Source organism: Bos grunniens, chromosome 2 (genome assembly GCF_055505025.1).
Source record: "Bos grunniens cultivar Pamir isolate PY7600 chromosome 2, Bosgru_T2T1.0, whole genome shotgun sequence".
Lineage (NCBI taxonomy): Eukaryota > Metazoa > Chordata > Mammalia > Artiodactyla > Bovidae > Bos > Bos grunniens.
Genome location: NC_141166.1, coordinates 97800791 through 97819143, shown reverse-complemented (window position 1 = coordinate 97819143; position 18353 = coordinate 97800791). Strand labels below are relative to the sequence as shown.

The window sequence follows — 18353 nt, the reverse complement described above, 5'->3', positions numbered from 1 at the left end:
TATGTATATATAATTGTGTATATAGTTATATATTTTTCCCATTTTGTTTTTAGGTAATTGATTTTTATTATCATTCATAAAGGGGTCCACAACAATGTTAATTAGGAAAAAGAATGTCCTTCTGTGATGGTTTGGGAATATACCCTCTACTGAATAGTGGCAAGTAATTAAAATGTACCTAGCTGGAGTTTTTCAGAGTTGTGACCCCTCAGTGTGTCATTGAAACAGTTTAGTGGGATTCATATTGCAAAAAGTTAGAAACTGGTGGAATGAAATGATGGACATAGGAGTGCTCATTGTAGTATTATTTCAAATTTGATATGTATTTGGAAAAGATTAAACTAAAATAAAGATGTAGCAAAAACAAAAAATTAGCAGCTTCTTACCTGTTGCCTTTTGTGCCCCTGCCAGCCTGGCTCTTATTAAGCCATGTCTCTCTTTGAGGCGAAGAATCCGAACTTTTGGAAACTGAGACATGTATTTATCCAAGTTATCTTTTAGGTAGTCTATATCAGGGAGAAATTAGACAAGGAAATACTTTAAAAATAATATCTGGATCAAATAAGATCAGATCAAATACCCAAAACTATGATATTTACCATAGTCACTATATTTTATCCTTTGAGCCATGATGTCATTTTCTTAAATGGATTTTTGGGTTCAATACTCTAAGTTTCTGTTTTCCTAAAACTCAAATCCACCTTTCAGTGTAGATGAGTTATCAAGAGAAGGGCTCACTTTTTCTGAGCATTTGTCAGGACAGGTACAAATTTACCTTGAAATAAATGAAGCTCGGTTTCTGCACAAACTTTTCCCCTTGTAAAGGCCTCTTCTAAGACCTAGGAGAGAGGCCATGCATTGTATGCAAATTGAAAAATTTGCAAAAGAAAGATATTGCAACTGCAATTGGCTAAGACCATTGCCACTTCCTACTATGACACTCTCTCCATCACACCTCTGCTTTCTTGCTCTTTGTGGGGGGGTGGTATATTTATGTAGCTTACAGTTACTTCTATGTATGATTAAGGTATTGACATATCCCAGGTAGGAATGGCTTCTGTGAATACTTCTGCTGCTCGCTTTCCTACCAATCGTGTCATCTTTCTCTTAAAGAGGACTTCATAGATCCTTCACTCACTCCAGAGTTCTTGCCTGGAGAATCCCAGGGATGGGGGAGCCTGGTGGGCTGCCGTCTATGGGATCGCACAGAGTCGGACACAACTGAAGTGACTTAGCAGCAATAGCAGCAGCATAGATCCTTCAGGGCCACAAAATCTGAATAGGCCATTCCTAAAGGGACTGTTATCTGCTTGGTAACTAGATTCTATTTCTGTTGATGCTTTCAAGACTACTTCTCAACGTTTTCAACCAGTTTTCCTTATATATCTCCCTGCTCCTGGAGCTCAGTGTGACCCTGGTAGGCACTCTAAGAGAGAGAAGTGAGAACTGGCTCATGTCCTTGTTGTCATGACCAAGGCTAAAGTGTTCTATTAAGGTTGCTGTCTCTTTGCTACTTTTTAAGTTTTTCTGAAGTGGGTTGCATTTGGGGATTTTTGTAATGTGGTCTAGGACCTTTGGCAGTCATGGGACCACTTACATACCCAGTTTTTTACAGTCCAAAGAGAGAGATTCTTCACTGTAATCAAAACAAAAAAGTAAAGACACTGGTGAATTCTGCCTTTGAACTCTGTTGGAACCTCATTTTTCTGGTCCCATTGGCAACTTGTCTTCTCAACTCTTAGCTGAACATATAATAAAGCAGAAGCCGTAGGGCTTACATTTCATTGTCTTCTATAACTAACTCTGTTAATTGTGGCATCTTTGCTTGTTAGATTTCATAAAAAGGCATTTATGCAATTGTAGAGAACATCTTCTGGTCTCCAGGACCTCAAAGTACCCATCTCCAAAGACCTGTAATTAGAAAATCACTCCTACACAACAGAGAAGTCACAGCTGAAGGAGAGTCTGCGGTGACTAGCTGGACAAGGCCATGGGTGGTTGAGATGACTTTCTGTAATTCACAGATGCTTGGACTTATGCCTCTAAGCCACAGTATCAAACAATGATTGGGCATTTATAAATCATTCATTCTTTATCAAATTATCCTGTAATTTTTGTATCCGAATTGTTATTGCCTCGCATCAAACTTTGATTTTCCAGGGAGTAGTTTTCTTACCTTTGGTGCTGAAGTCATCCACCAGTAGAATCTCCTTGATGAGGTGGGGAGGAGAGCGGTTGAGGACGCTATGTACAGACCTCAGGAGAGTGGACCACACCTCATCCACAAAGCACATGATGATACTGGTGGTTGGGAGGTTATTGTGAACAAGTTGCTCTGCACACCTGGGCCAGAATATAAGCAGAGCACAAAAAGTGTGCCAACAAGATCCACAAGGTGTAAGAGGAAGAGACAGCAGAAATGGAGTTCTCTCTCTCTCTCTCTCTCTGAGGACACGGAGAGAGATGACTGTCTATAAGTTGAGGAAAGAGGCCTCACAGAAACCCAACCTGCTGGTGCCATTCCAGACTCTAGAACTATGAGAAAATTCTTGTTGTAAGTCCTCTAAGAAAAACCCACAAGGTGCAATTGTGTGTAAATACACATACACTCAAGTTATCTATCAATCATCTAGTTACTTACCTATCTATCCATCAATCCGTCTATCATCTATTTCTTTGTTTATCTATCATCTATCTTGGAGAAAGGCATGACAACCCACTCCAGTATTCTTGCCTGGAGAATTCCACAGACAGAGGAGCATGGCTGGCCTGTGTCCATAGGGTTGCAAAAAGTCCGACATGACTGAAGTGACTTAGCATGCACACATCGTCTATCTATCTATCCATCTATCTATATGATGATTTTCTTGTGCACTTTTGTTGGAGAGAGTTATAAATAAAATAAAGAGCAGAGGAAGGATATTTGTTTTTGTTTACTTGCCAAGTTATTTCTGTCTTTTTGGCAACCCCATGGACTGTAGCCCACCAGGCTCCTATGTCCATGGGATTTCTCAGGCAAGAATACTCAAGTGGGTAGCCATTTGCTCTTCCAGGGGATCTTCTCAACTGAGGGGTCTAACCTGTTGCTTCCTGCATGTTGACAGACCCAGTGACAATTGTTGCTAAGAGGCCTAACCATGCAAGACATGAGAACTTCCTGTGAAGACATCACCCTGTAGTGGAAAGGACACTGGCTTTATAGGTGGTTAAGACACTATTTTGAAGCTCACCACCAAAAATTTTTCAAATTGTCGTCTAGATTCTTTACTTAATCCTTCTGTGCCTCAGTTTCCTCATATGTAAAATGAGGTAACATGCCTTATTGAAAAGAGATTTACAGCTTAGTGAGAATGCATGTAAATAAAATATCTAGCACAGTTTCTGGGCTGAGGAATTCACCAAATGGTAGCTACTGCTTTCCCAATTAGGTTATAGACCACAAGAGAACATTCCTATTCTCTTACTTAATGTTACTTAATTAACATTAATTCACTTAATGCTACAAAGCCATTTATGATTGCCTTCTCAACTGGCCTTCTGCCAAGTGCCAAAGAAAATATTCTTTCCCACTGCATGTGAATGTATTTATGGATATATATGATATGTATTATACACTACTTAAACTCTTAAATAGATAGCTTCCGTATCTATTTAAGGGGTCCTTGCTGAGATTCTTTGTGCTCCAGGGTAGCCACAGTTGAAATCATTTTGCTGGCATGGAAATGAGAACATGACTATAGTGGGAGTTGGTATTCAGGTGGGTTGTAATTGGTCTTGGGTTTTCTCCATACCCTGAAGTGCATCAAGCCTCACTGCTGGCAGTCTTCCATCTCCTGCCTGGGTAACTCTTCACATGATGGTACCCAGTGGACACTCACAAAGAGTATTTGCCATTTTTCTAACTCAGACACTCTCTGTAATGTAATAATTAAATTATGATGATCATAAATAAATATTATCAGCCTTCTGCATTATTTCATTTTAAACCTCAAACCAACAGCATTTCTTCTTCCCTCTTTATAGAAGAATAATTGAAATCATGGGGAGACTATGCCATGATTATACTGCCAGTCAATGGTGGAGTTGGGATTCAAGCTCTGGTCCAGTTTGGTTCCTGTAATAGCTATTCAGGAAGTTGTAAGTCCACAAGAATAAAAGCAGCTGGCAGTAGATGTGGCATTTTGTGGAAGCAGGCATTTCTGTGAGACAGCATAATGGCACTGTGCTTAGTCCACAAACAAAACAATATATGAGTAAAAACCATAGAAAAAACACATTTGCATGGCACTTTACTGCATGGTAAAATACCATTTGCATGGTAAAATACTATTATGTACATAAATTCAATCTTTTTAACAACTGCTTAAAATGCATACTATTATGTTGTTCTTCAAATAGAGCAGACTGAAGCTTGAGAAGTTAAATGACCTACCCAGCACCATTCATTAGGAAGGCTGTGTATGGAAATGTGAACAGATGGTTTAATCCAGATCTGGGGATCATCAGAGAAAGTGAGGTAGAAACAAAAGCGGTGGAAGATTTTGAAGGTACTAGTGTAGTCTGGTTAAATAGCCCACCTTAGGCTCTAAGCTGGGTAAGAGAAAGTAAAGCGAAGAGGAGTTGATTAGCCTGAATGAAAGAAGAGTATAGAAAACATCAATGACCTTCTGTGACTCCCTCATCTCTAATTTTATAGTGTAAATGAATGGGAAATACTCATTTCACACCTAAATATTCTTCACAACATTTGCCCCTGAAAAAAATAAATCAGTTCTAAAAAGGAAGGGTCAGCTGCATGAATTCTGCCTGAGCTATGTGAATCAACAAGCCTTAGTTGTGAAGTCCCAAAGTTGTCTTATCATTAAAATGCGGTTGACTTCAGAAACATCTAGTTACAAATGAAAATACATTGGGGAGAATTAGGCAAGCAGGCTAAAGTCGATGGATCTTTTCATAGTATAATTCAATAGAGTTTTGGTCTCTTTCAGAAGAAAGTTCTAGGAGGTAATGTGAGCCACTCTGAAATTAGAGGTTGACAGAACCCTCAGAAATTTGAGAGGTTTGGGAAAGGCAGCACTCTTCACCAAATAATCTGTCCCTCCTCACCTCTCAACCTTACTTACGTGATGCTTTAATTTCCCCATCAGGACTGATCATGAAGAATTTCACTAGATGAATATGTAGATTTCTATCCCAGGAGATGGCACCTCTGCCAGTTATGAACAAATGTATATTTTAGACGCATTTGGGGAATTACATTGAGGGTGATCCTGTGGAAGATTATGTTTACAGGTCATACGGTGCCTGGAAAAGAGGGTGACATTAAAGATGGGAAGAGGGACACAGAAGGCGATGTGGGGGGTTTCAAATACCAAGCTTTGTAGTGTGTCTTGGTTCGGGTGGCTGAGATGCTTGGCCACTCTACATATAAAGCTACCTGGTTTTCTGCATCACTAAACAGGTTAAACATGTTTCCAGGTGTCTAGAAAACCCAGCATGCTTGTTTTGTTGAAAAGCACAGTGTGTCAAACTGGAAAGTCTTTTGGTCTTATTAACTCTTACAAAATTCTTACCCACTGACTGTCATCGACTTCCCATAGGTGGTGAAACTATTTATATGTTATCCAACACTGACCCAACTGAAGCAAATTTCCTTTCCTCCAATTTGCCCAGTGGAAACCTTTCTGCTATATTGGAAGGAAGAGTTGCAGCTCAGGTAAAGTCTAAGTTAATACAAGATACTTCTGAGTTTAAAAGCTTTTTTGAGGTTAAGAAATCATATTTGTATCCTATATGCCCATGCATGGCACAAGTGAGGTATTTAGAGTCTACAGACCTTGTGCTATACTTACAAACTAACCCAAAGATTACTGTAGTCAATTCAAGTACTAAAAACAAATGGAGACTAATGTGGGGACTCCACTGTCCTGCCCATGTGGATACACTACTCTGGTGAGACAGACACACCCTGAACTTGAGGAAGATGACAAGGAACTCAAGATTTAGACCTTTCTGATCCTGACTGCATGACTATGGGCAAGTCAGAACTTTTCAGAATCTCAGTTTCCTCATTTTCAGGATGAAATCACAGTGCCTTCATCACAGACTGTCTGTAAAAATTTGATGAGACAATGGAGATAAAAATACTTTGTAAACTCCATGGTAAAAGGAAAAAACAAAAACGGCAAGGTCATATGATTATCCACAAAACACATGCACACATTTTGACTGGGTGCACTGCCCTTTTCCCAGGCAGTCCTTTAATCCAAATCCATCGAGGACTCGTCATTTACCAAGAGACTCAGAAAGTGATGTGTTTTGCCTTCTTGCCTTGTGTGTGCTGACGGCTCAGCCACTAAACTGCTTTGAATGTATCCTATCGAATAAAGAAGGTTTCAAATCAGATGATTGAGAGGATGATAATATTCCCTCATGTCTATGAATTTTTCATTTTTATTCCAAAACAGTCAAAATGGACTATGTGGGTCAAGTCTCAGTGTTCGCAGGTTTGAACAGAAGGTTGAGGAGAATATTCTCTCAGCTTCTATTTGCAATTCAACTACTGCCTCAGTGTGAGCGTTCTGGGGCCTTCCCTCCCCAAGCTCTGGTATCTTCAGGAGGATCACAGAGAGAATAGAGCATCTATCTGAGGAGCTCGGTCCAGAATTATATTCTTTTCTGTAAGACCTTGGAATTATTTGGCTTCTTCTATTCTTCTCACTGATAAGGGGGTATAGTTGTTCTATAAAACTTTTACTTTTAGGTTTTGTTCTTTCAAGAGTAGACTGTGCTGTGCTTAGTCACTTAGTTGTGTCCAACTCTTTGTGACCCCATGATCTGTAGCCCACCAGGCTCCTCTGTCTATGGGTTTCTCTAAGCAAGAATATTGGAGTGCTTTGCCATGCCCTCTTCCAGGGGATCTTCACAACCCAGGGATAGAACCCAGGTCTCCCACATTGCGGGCAGTTTCTTTACCGTCTGAGCCACCAGGGAAGCCCAGCCCTGACATTTAATCAGAATCACCTGTGATCACTGAGAAGATTTTAGTCACACTCCAAAGGCTGAATCTGTAGTCCTGAGGCAACCGTCTACCTGTCAAAGCTACTGGACTCAAGCTTAGAAATAGAAGCCACCAGCCACAGCATTCACCACTTTGACAATAGTCTATTGAGCAGGCAGCTGTCAGAGTGGGGATGGATGGGAGGGGGGAAAGCAAGATGTGGCGTGATGTGACAGAAATAGTTCTAGGTTGAGGTTAGAGCACTGTGGAGGTAGTTCTGTCTCTCCTGGAGGGTCCTGGGACCTTGGGCAAGTCATTCCCTCCTCAGCCTTCTCTGTAATGTAAGGGGTGGGATTAGAGATCTTTTGAAGGAAGTTTTATCTAATGTTAATATTCTGTAATGCTCTATGCAATTTTAGCCTCATTCACCCATTAGTGCTTCCCTCTGGGTCAGAAGACATCTGAGAAAAGGTAAATTAAATTGCTGTTTTGGGTTTTAAGTCTTTGGGTATTTTCCCATTGGTCCTTGAAGCACTTTAACAAGGTCCTACTTGGTCTGGACTCATGCTTATTTCTATGGTCTCATATCCACCCTCTCTGCTCTCCCCAGTCTCAGGTCAGATTTCCCTGTTTCTCAATGGATCACTCTTTTTACCCCCTCCCCCTATGTCTTTAACTCCCTTCAGTTTGCAGCTCAAACACTTGTGCCCTCTCTCAGGCCAGGCTCAGCCTTTCTCATCCTTGCCTGAGTAGTTCACTCTATTTCCAAGGAACATTTTGTTCTATTTGCCTTGAAGGCAGGATCTATGCTCAGATGTGAGATGGCAGAGTAGAAAGGAGCTCAGAGATATTTGTTCACTGCTAAGCTGTGGTTGTTGGGCAGTTTTAAAGAATCATCTTTGCTTAATGCTGAATAGAAGGTGATTTCCTATAAATTTTCTCCCTGACAAGATAACTGATGTGCAAAACTACCTCAAATACCTCTGACTCTATTCCCCACTCCCTCCCGAGTATAAGGAAGACAGCTGTTTTAATTTCTGCTCAAGTCATATGATTATAGGGAAACAAAGGAGAGACGAGCTGTATCCAATGGAAAGAGTATTAGAATTGGACAGAAAACTTTCTTTTGAACTGCGAATCTGCTCTTAGTTTGCTGGGACAGCAGATTTATCATTTATTCTTTCAGAGTCTCACTTTTCTGACCTGTAAATCACATACGAAAGTATGTCTTTCATAGTGTGACTGTGAGGATTGGTTAGAATAAACACACACATATAAAACACACAAATGCATACACACACAATCACTACATGGAGCATAATAGGCACCATTTTGGTGAGGCTCAGCAAGGGAGAGATCCCTTATTGAGAGAGACCTGGACAATCTCGGGAGAGGTGGAGATAGGATGGTTGCCATGAGGGCAGAGCAGGTGTCTATGTGAGAGCCAGCCTGGGGTATAGAATTACTGCTGAGTGAGGAAGACTAAGGGTTGGATCCCAACCTTGCCATGCATGAGCTGTGAGTCCCTGGGCAAGTTACCTTTCTATGTGCTTTGTTTGCTCATCTGTATCACTTTATCAATCTGGTATGGCTGTTTTAAGGATCAGGTAAGGTGATGTACATGGAAGATAAAAGGTCCCAGCTGCCCAGGTTATGACAAGCAGTGAGCAAACAGATGTGGAATAGAATGAACTGTGCCAACCACCTTACCAACTGCCATCTGAGACCTCAGCCTCCTCTCTAAGTCTCAGCTTCTCTTTCGGTGAAGCTGGGATGGTGACAGTACCTGTCTTGAGGGATGGGTTTAAGGAACAAATGAGAAGGCAAGTAGTAAAGCCCTTTGTGAATACTCTGCTTCTCTCTCTATAGCTCCTTCTCACACATATCCATACACAAATGTTTTAGAAGTGGGGCCAATTTAGAAGGTATTTTAGTGTAGAAAAATATAGATTTTTTTTTTTAAACATAGAGGAGATTCTAAAATGCTCCCTTCCTTCTGAAAGCAAACAACAAAACAGAGCTTCTAAATATTGCTACTTTTCCCCAATTTTCTGAGCCTTGACCTAAAACTGTTCTCTTCTTAGGAAACTCTGCTCTGAATGGTTCACCCAGAACAGCCCAAAAGAAAGCTATTTTATGGGACAAGAGTACTCACTGCAATATCACTGTAAGAATTTGATGAATTATTTTACGATGGTTAAACTGGGCCTTGGATGAGGTCTGTACCAAGAAGTGTACACAGGTTCAAATTTCTACATTTACCAATTCCTTTCTCCCATAAATATTTCTAGGTCTTTGGCTGTATTTAGGAGACAAAGTCATTGATTTGTTTTACCATTTCTCAGTTTTACATTAATTAGTCATTTCTTACCTGTTTTTTTCTCTTCAAGTCAGTAGCGGAAGTGTGTTTTATACCTTCTGATCATTTCTCTCCTTATCACCCCAATTGTGAGGAGAGTGTGATAACTAAAAACATCAAAAACTCTATAGTCATCTTTTGGCCACATTTACCCTTTGTTTTGTTATGGTCTATCTTGCACCTTTTAAACAAATTCTGCTGTGTATTTCCAGCTTTCAGATACAGCTTTTTAGTGAAATGGCACACTGCCCTCTAACACACACAAACACACAAATGTGCATGAACGTGTACACGCACGCACAATTCAGAAGCAACACGCAACATTGCTTTGTGTACATTTATAGAAGAAAAAGCAGGAAACAACCTATTAAAATCCATCTTCTGAGATTTTCTCCCCCTCTGCCCTTGTTTGGTTTCTTAGGGAGATCTCGTAGCTTTTCCAGTCACTGAAATCACAAAAGCTATCTCATTTCACCAACTGAAATATTAATCCAATGTAAAACTAAGGAGATTGAGCTTCATCTCACTGTTCAGTTTCTTTTTCTTTCAGCCTGATACACACATCTAGAAGCCTGAAGTATGGAAAGCTCTGGAATCAGTCTATTTTCTCTCTTCGAGCTCCTCCTCCAGCAGTTCATTAGTTGTGGTTTTGGACCTTACTAGGATTGGAAGAACAGGGCAGATAGAAACTAAGGATCTAGAAAGGTTCTTCTTTTCCCTCAGTGAATTAGACTGGTTTGTGGCAAATGCATGGTGCTATCTTTTGCTTTTCACATGTGCCAAAAGAAAACTCTCTTTAGTGTGTAGGAAGGAATTAAATTATTGGTTGACAGTCCCAGCTCTAGGCTAAGAGAATAGACCCATTTTAATTGCTTTATAGAGGGGCTTGCCAGAATACTGCAGGAAAAGCAAAGCATTAAATTAAACAATCGACTAACATCATGACGACGCAGCAGCGCTGGAGGAGCACGCTGTAATTCTTACTGTACTCTAAAAAACTAAATGCTGGCAGCAAATGTGTCCTTGAGTCATTTTTCTCTAAATGCAGATTCAGGAAGTGCACTCTTAAAATAGGTTCCTTTTTGGAGTTTCATCTTCCCTCTAGCTGCAGGCCACAGGACAGACCTCTCTAAGGAGAATTGGCTTGCATTTCCAGTAGGCAGGACTCTATCTTAGTAAATCTTGTGTGGGTGTATTGATTATTGCTGGCTAAACCAAGCTTCAATACGAGTAGGAACTGCAAGGATTATCTTTTTATAAAGAAAGGGTTTAATATGGAAATGTGAAATGACTGTCAAAAATGTATTTTATTTGAAGCATATTTTATAGGCAAAAATTCTAGGCAAAAATGAAATTGCATTTTACTTATGGGCAGAAAACTTTCTTATGAATGAAGCAAGGAGATTTTCATCTATTGAAAATCAAAACATTAAAATGCATGACAAACAACAACAGAAATATGAATTAGTGAATAAACATGACTTAATGAATAGATCATAGTGTTAGAAGAGGACATATTTACCTTAAACAAGACACTAACATACTCTATATATCCAAAATGAAAATTTAGGAAGTTACTATTAAGTCATTATTACTAATTTGTAAAGTGACTTCTCACAACCTAATTTGAATAGGTATCTGTCATTCATTTTTTTAAAAAAATAGTGTCAATTTTCAAAAATAAGAGAAACTTGTCTTCAAAACCATATTGCATAAACGTGAATCTTTTGAGTGCCCTGCCCTGTGCTCAGTTCTGTTGTTTAGTCACTCAGTCGTGTCTGACTCTTTTGAGATCCCATGGATGGAGCCCTCCAGGTTCCTTCTGTCCATGGGATTTCCCAGGCAAGAACACTGGAGTGCATTTCCATTTCCTCCTCCAGGGGATCTTCCCAACGTATGGATCAAACCCCCATCTCCTGCAATGGCAGGCGGATTCTTCACCACTGGTGCTCTGTGCTAAGGGGATACAAAATGAAGTAAATGACAGAGTTTCTTCCTGAAGCTTTGAATTTCACTGACAAGGTGAAACAGATTCTCAAGGCTCTAGTTAGTGAACAGCACATAGTAAGGAGTGTTTTAGTAACAACAAGAGCATTAAGGGTCACTGAAGTACAGAGGTTAAGTCAAATCATGGTACAGGTGGAAGTGAGATACAGTTAGATGGTAAGCAATGTCAGGTTAAGATGTTTGGGGGTGAAGACTACAAGGTGAGGATAGTAGGAAGCTGTGGGAAGGGACCAGTTAAGAAAAACATCAGTGGGTAGTAATGAACTTGATGTGTAGAAAAAGATCATGAGACTAACTATCCTTATGCTAAAGGCCCTCATTGGAGAGACCGGCACACTCCATAAGTGATAGCCACAGGGCAAGGGGTAGAAATCTAGGTGGCACTAAAAAGGACAGTAAAATAATGCTGATGACAGAAAGGGGTTTGTGCTTTTGAAAAAGGCCATTACTGCATCTCAACACCTTAGAATGGTTCTTTGGGACTCAGGAGAAAAGGAGGGAAGAGCAGGTTTTAAAGAGTCTGGTTTTAGAACAAGAGCAGGAGACGTTGTCCTAGAAATCCTGCTTCTCTCTTCTTCTCCATGTTACCCTCATCCTAGCATATCAGTTAAATCATCATTCTTAAGAACTAGTAACTACTTATTATCTTTACCAGGGGGGAACTAAATCGAAACAAACATACTAGCAAACCTATGATTTTTAATCCTTGTTTTGATTCAATGTGTATTCAATAGCCAGTTATGACACAGATTTGGAGGAAATGAAAGAAGCAGTAAGGGAGATAGTCCCCAGATCTCTTAAACTTTAAAGGGTTCAGTGGATTGTTACTGCAACTAATTTTAAGCCCAGTTCTTCTGCATTCTTATAGATTTCTTTCTTTTTTTAAATTTTATTTTATTTTTTAACTTTACAATATTGTATTGGTTTTGCCATATATCAAAATGAATCTGCCACAGGTATACATGTGTTCCCCATCCTGAACCCTCCTCCCTCCTCCCTCCCCATACCATCCCTATGGGTCGTCTCAGTGCACCAGCCCCAAGCATCCAGTATCGTGCATCGAACCTGGACTGGCGACTTGTTTCATATATGATATTATACATATTTCAATGCAATTCTCCCAAATCATCCCACCCTCTCCCTCTACCACAGAGTCCAAAAGACTGTTCTATACATCAGTGTCTCTTTTGCTGTCTCGTATACAGGGCTATTGTTACCATCTTTCTAAATTCCATATATATGCGTTAGTATGCTGTATTGGTGTTTTTCTTTCTGGCTTCTTTCTTTTCTCTTCTCCCCCCTCTCTTTCACATACACATACATATATTCTTACTATATTATATAGCAATTTCCCCCATGCAGACTTTTAAAAATTATTGTCTCAAAAAATCTTGTAAGTGTGTACTTATAAGCATCTCATATACCTTTTGAGCAAAGCTGGAAAAAAATAAAATCAAAATAAGACAACTTTAAATCATGCCAACCTGAAGAATCAAATGTTTTTCACCAACCTTTTCACCAACACCAAATGTATTTCCTTCCAACCTTTATCCATTTGAATACATAATTTTCACATACTTGTAGTCAGTGTTTGGATAAAAGAAAAGAAAAATAATCTATTCTCTTTCCTGTAAGAATGGCACAAAAGGGGCTCTGTACATAGGATCCCTGTTGGTTAAACTGTCACCTCCGTCCTGTTGGGAGAGTAGAGCATCAGATAGGCAGCTTGCTAGGGGCACCTATATTTAGCCAAGGTAGGTTGTGTGATAAGAGGGAGAGGCCCTGGCCACACGCTGTCTGACTCATGCTCTCAAGCACACGTGTCACTTTCTCCTACAGTTGGGACAGCCTCCTTCAGAAAAGACAGCCTGACTGTGACTTTCCTGGGCAGCAACCCTTAGCTTCCAGAGATCAAATTTTAGAAAATAACGAGCACTGGAAGCCATTGAGCTTCCAATAAATCACATGGACGATAACATCATTATTGCTTGCTTTGGCTCTCATACAATTGCCCTTTCTCTGGTTTGTAACTGAAGCCTGGACTTCTGTGCAGTGTCTGATTTTTTTTCCCCAAGCTCCATAGCAGTCTGCCAGACCACAGAAGGGATATTAAAATAAAGCTACTTTACTACTGGCATTTTGTATTGAAAGTTGCCATGGGTAGTATATGGCCATATAGTATATGCTACATAGGGTATGTATAGTAATATGCCATTCATAGTGGCATATATAGTATATGCTGTATACTGGCATATTTGAATATGCCATATAAAATATATATATGTAGTAATTTAGTGATATGTGTGTGTATTCAGTTGCTCAGTTGTGTCCGACTCTTTGGGGCCCCATGGACTGTAGCCCACCAGGCTCTTCTGTCCATGAGATTTCCCAGGCAGGAATCCTGGAGTGGGTAGCCATTTCCTACTCCAGGGAACTTCCTGACCTAGGGATCAAACCTGCCTTTTCTGTGTCTCCTGCGTTGGCAGGCAGATTCTTTATCACTGTGCCACATGCGAAGCCCCAGTATAGTGATATAGTGTATCATAAATATATGTGATATATTTGACATGTGATATACAGGATTTCAGATCAGAGCTGGTCCAACATAATTTGGGAGATTTTTTGTTGTAGTAATTAGCAAGAGATGGGCGATTAATAGCACAACATAATTTTGAGCATGTATTTTAATCATTTCTCTATAATTACTAGCTCTATGAACACAATACAGCCTCCCAGGGCCTCAGTTTCTTTATTTTTATTTTGGGATGTTAGGTTTATTTGTGTTCTCCTCAAGGTTGTGAGTTTCACCAGGGAGAGGAACATGAATGGCAGAGTGCTTATTCTAAACAGGTGATTAATGCATGGCCGATAGACGTCTGTCAATGGCTAAGAGCTGAAAATGATTAACATCACAATGACGAGGCCCTTCTTACCAGTATGAATACAGGCACATCTCTAACTGCCTTCTTCCTGCTGCTGCTGCTGCTGCTAAGTCGCTTCAGTCATGTCCGACTCTGTGCGACCCCATGGATTGCAGCCTACCAGGCTTCTCCATCCATGGGATTCTCCAGGCAAGAACACTGGAGTGGGTTGCCATTTCCTTCTCCAGCCTTCTTCCTAGTAAGACTGATATCCAGATCACAAAGAAGAGTTGTTTACTTTTACATAGGCCAAACAAGGGCATTATTTACATACTACATATTGTAAGTCTGAATCTTGACAGTCCCTAATTTCAACTTCTTGGCAAACCTTGTTTGGCTCAGGAATCGAATATCAAGGCATGTATGAAGCTGTATTAACAATTAATGGGAACTAAACATGTGGCTACAACATATGGCTCATACCTTCATTTATGAGTGAGCCGAAAAGAGCCAGGAACCAACTATGTTTGAATCAGATCAGGTTCTGTGATCTACCTTTTAGTTATAGGAATTTAATTCTTTAAAACCTGGTTCATGAAGACTCATTGGGCAGCGGTAGAGCTCAGTTACCTTGGGAAAGCGACATAGTTCCTGAGTGTTCTCATTTGCTCATTTGAACCCATAATATGTGCCACCTCCTTTGTAGGGCTCTTATGAAGTTCATGTGATTTGTATGCAGTTGCTTCATAAATAGTGAAGCTCTAGAAATATAAAATATATTCTTGTGTGTCTTGCAGGTGTTTGCTACTTATTAGCTGATTGACTTTTTCCAACATTATTATTCCTGCATCACTGAGCTCCTGAGCTGTCTACCATCCTCATCTCTAAAGGCTATTAAATTCTAGGGAGTAGAGTCACTTCTTCACTTGCTATTATGATAATCATTACTCACAATTAGGCAGAATTCTGCTGCTTAAAATATGATTCCAGAGAGGCCTAGAAGCCTCCTTCCCCATGCTCCTTTTCCGAATAGACTCCTGACAAACTTGCTGGTAATAAAAAGTTTCAAAATTGAGAATTCACTTCATTGTCACTGTTTTAATGAAATTACATTTTAAGCTCTACTGTTCATATACATCTTATTAGGAATTGAGCTCATCTCATCATTTTAGTAGGTTTTCAATACCTATTAAAGAAAAGGGAAGAGAACCATGAGCTAACGGGGATGAGGGCCAAAGTCTCAGAGAAGTAAAGGAATAAAGAGAGTTCATTGGGTCTGCTGATGGCAGAACTTTTCTTTGGGAGGATGGTAGACTATCTGAACTCTGCCTAGTGATTACAATTTCTCTAATTCTCTAGGCAACCAAAAATCACACAGAAGTATCTAGAAATAAATCTTTTCTGTATAAGACCCAAAATACCTGGGGCTGAGGAAAGAGAAGAGAAATGGATCTTACCCAGCAGGTCTTGTGTCTTCAATGGCTCTGTCCACTGGGATCAAATCACTGAGGTAGACATTGAAATTTCCTTCTTTCCATCTTCTTTCCACCTCCTTCTCCTTTCCGTGGGGAACAACTACTGGACGTCCAAACTGACCTGGAGCTTTGGGGTCCCTTGGAGAAAGTGTCGCATCAATTCTTAACACACGGTGCCTTCTGCCATCTTCAGGTGAAAGGGCTTTTGTCTGACTTTGGTTGAGTTGTGCAGGCCGGGTCTTGGCAGTTAAGTTGATCTTTCCTAACTCCTGTCCCTCAGTTAAGGCTTGATTGGCTTGAGATACTGCTGCTCTCTGTAGAGCAAGTGAAGAGAAAGATGCCTCATTGTTCTTCATGCCAATGCGTTTCTCTTGGCTTTTGCCCAATACTATAGTAGATGTAGTTTTGGTGTTGGAATTGGGGACCTCTCTGGTGTCTGTCTTTAGCTCCTCCTCCTTGGTTATAATTACTACATGGCTTTCAGACAAATTGAGTTTCTTCCCACCAGCCACCTTGGCTCTGTCATCCTTCAGCAAGCCTCCCCACTGTATCTCATTAATAGATGGCTTCTTTAAGCGATCTGAATTGGCAATGAACTTGGAAAAGGTAAGGTTCTTATTGGCTTTGTGTCTATTTGCATTCAGTTCTTTGCTCGGAGTCTCAGTTTTATTTAAGGCTATGGCTTCCCTGGGTCTTGGCACTGGTGGGCTGGCAGGATAGTTTCTTTCATTTACTCCTGCCTGGTACCTCTGCTTTAATCTGTCATTACTAAGACTGGTAGTCACAGTGGGGTACCTCTCAGCTGCTTGCTTTGATATGTCACTGTTGAGACCATGGCTCTTCGGGCCCTGCTTGTTTATACCGACAGGTCCTGTGTGCACAGATATTTTGGCCAGTGGAGTTCCCCTTGCTGCAATGAATGGAGTTTTCTCAAGCCCCTGAGCTGTCATTTGCTTTGGTGTCATGGGGTGAGAGGAAACTGCAGGTCGGATGTCTCGCCCCTCTGTCTTCCACTTGGTAAAAGTCACTGGGTGAGCCTGCCTATATGCAGGATGCCACAAAGGCGCAACCTTGCCTCTTCCCGGGGCGTTCTGTACTTTTCTTTCCTTCTGGGTTTGGTCCAAATCATCCTCGACCTTGAGCTTACTCTCCTCAGTCTTCCTAAAGTTCTCTTTGCCCCACACGCCCTTCCCGTGTCCCTTCCGTGGGGGCTTCATCTCTGTCCTGCTGCTGTCAAGGCTCTTCACCTGGTCTGACTGAACTCTGAACCCTACCCGCTCCCTCCGAACAATGCCTTCCTTCAGGATCTGAGTGTTGATCTCACTGAATGAGAGGCGGAGAGCTGCCATGTCAAAGAGCAGCCAGATGACAGAAGCTGCAAATATAAATGCCAGGACTCGCCCACTTCCTCGGAAAAACTTTCGGATCTTGTTCATGGTACAAAGGCTTCCCTTGCAGCCTGCCCTCCCTCTGAGCCTGCTTACCTTGAGTGGAGAGGGAGCTGAAGTAGTAGCAGTAGCAGTAGCTGCAGCAGCCAAGTTGCCAGAAAGCGCCCCCCTCCCGTGAACACAGCAGGAAGCAGCCGTCCAAGGGGAGAGCTCAGCTCCTACGGCTTGTCAGTCTCTGCCTGCGTGGCATTTCACAGCAGAGCATCCGTGCCTGCTCAGCTGGCCCCTGGTGAAGCCCTGCTCGATACTGCCCTTTGGCCACTCTGGGAGCAGTCAATTCCAGCCACCAGACAGTTCAACAGATCACTCATCTCATCTCCATGAGCCCATGTCCACCTTCCTACAAGCCCCAGGAAAGGTGGGGGCCCGGCTGGGGCTGCGGCTTCTCTCCTCCCAGTTCTCGGTCTGCACACTGTAACTCAACACCACTTCTCATAAGGAAAACATTTCAAGCCATTACCCAGAAAACTTCATTCAGCTCTCACCTTCCGTGTTATGTGAGAGTGTGTTTGTTTTCAGAGCAATTAAAGAAAGCTATCTAACTTGGAGGGCATGTGTTCCTGGTTTGTAACCCCACCTACCACAGTCCTGTTTATTAACCCTGTTGTACCCAGGTCTCCAAGTAATTTGCCCCAGCAATTATTGGCCTCCATGTTTCAGCTTTGAGAGGTAACAGCTTAGAGAAGGGTCCGGGCAATCCTCCATACCAGAGATGGGTGTTTATTCAGAATGCCTCTTTGAGGCAGGGTAATCAAAATGTTTCTTTGGAAGTCAGCTTTTTGTTTTAAACGAATTCATCTATTTTATTGCTAGATTCAGTAGACGTAAACTTAATTTGTCACGTTGCTGTAAAAGTTTCTAAACTCTTACTCTGTTTGGGTACTTATCTTGTCACAGATGCAACAGTTTGCAGACTGAATCAGAAATTTGGATCAGCCCCTTGAGTGGTGCTGGTGGACTGGTAGGTAGAACCCTGGTTCTCACAGCTTTGTAACGGAATCTCATGGAAGAAATCCTCCCAAATTCTGATCGATTGATGGGGGGGGGGAGTAAAGATGACCACTGGTCTCCACTGTGTTTTTAGAAGCTTCCCGCATCTTTCTAATGTACAGCCAAAGTTGAGAAACACTGTGCTGTGCTGTGCTTAGCCATTCAGTCATGTCTGACTCTTTGCGACTCCAGGGACTGTAGCCTGATAGGTTC

At 41.2% G+C, this 18353-nt stretch overlaps 1 protein-coding gene across 4 annotated transcripts in view; it reads right to left on the bottom strand.

Moving 5' to 3' along the window:
• The window catches only part of GALNT5 (polypeptide N-acetylgalactosaminyltransferase 5), a 42872-nt gene extending 25215 nt beyond the window's left edge, over positions 1 to 17657 (bottom strand). For 2 of the 4 annotated variants that reach the window (XM_086369312.1, XM_086369317.1), the window contains exons 1-3: positions 15685 to 17657; positions 2177 to 2343; positions 387 to 506 (exon numbers count right to left, since the gene is read on the bottom strand). In XM_086369312.1, coding sequence (XP_086225438.1) covers positions 387 to 506; positions 2177 to 2343; positions 15685 to 17138 — 1741 coding nt within the window. In that variant the 5' untranslated portion in view covers positions 17139 to 17657. Of the gene's footprint in view, positions 1 to 386; positions 507 to 2176; positions 2344 to 5123; positions 5305 to 15684 lie in introns of those variants that run through there. The other 2 variants (XM_086369338.1, XM_086369327.1) reach the window with 2 other exon arrangements.
• Positions 17658 to 18353: the final 696 nt, after the last annotated feature.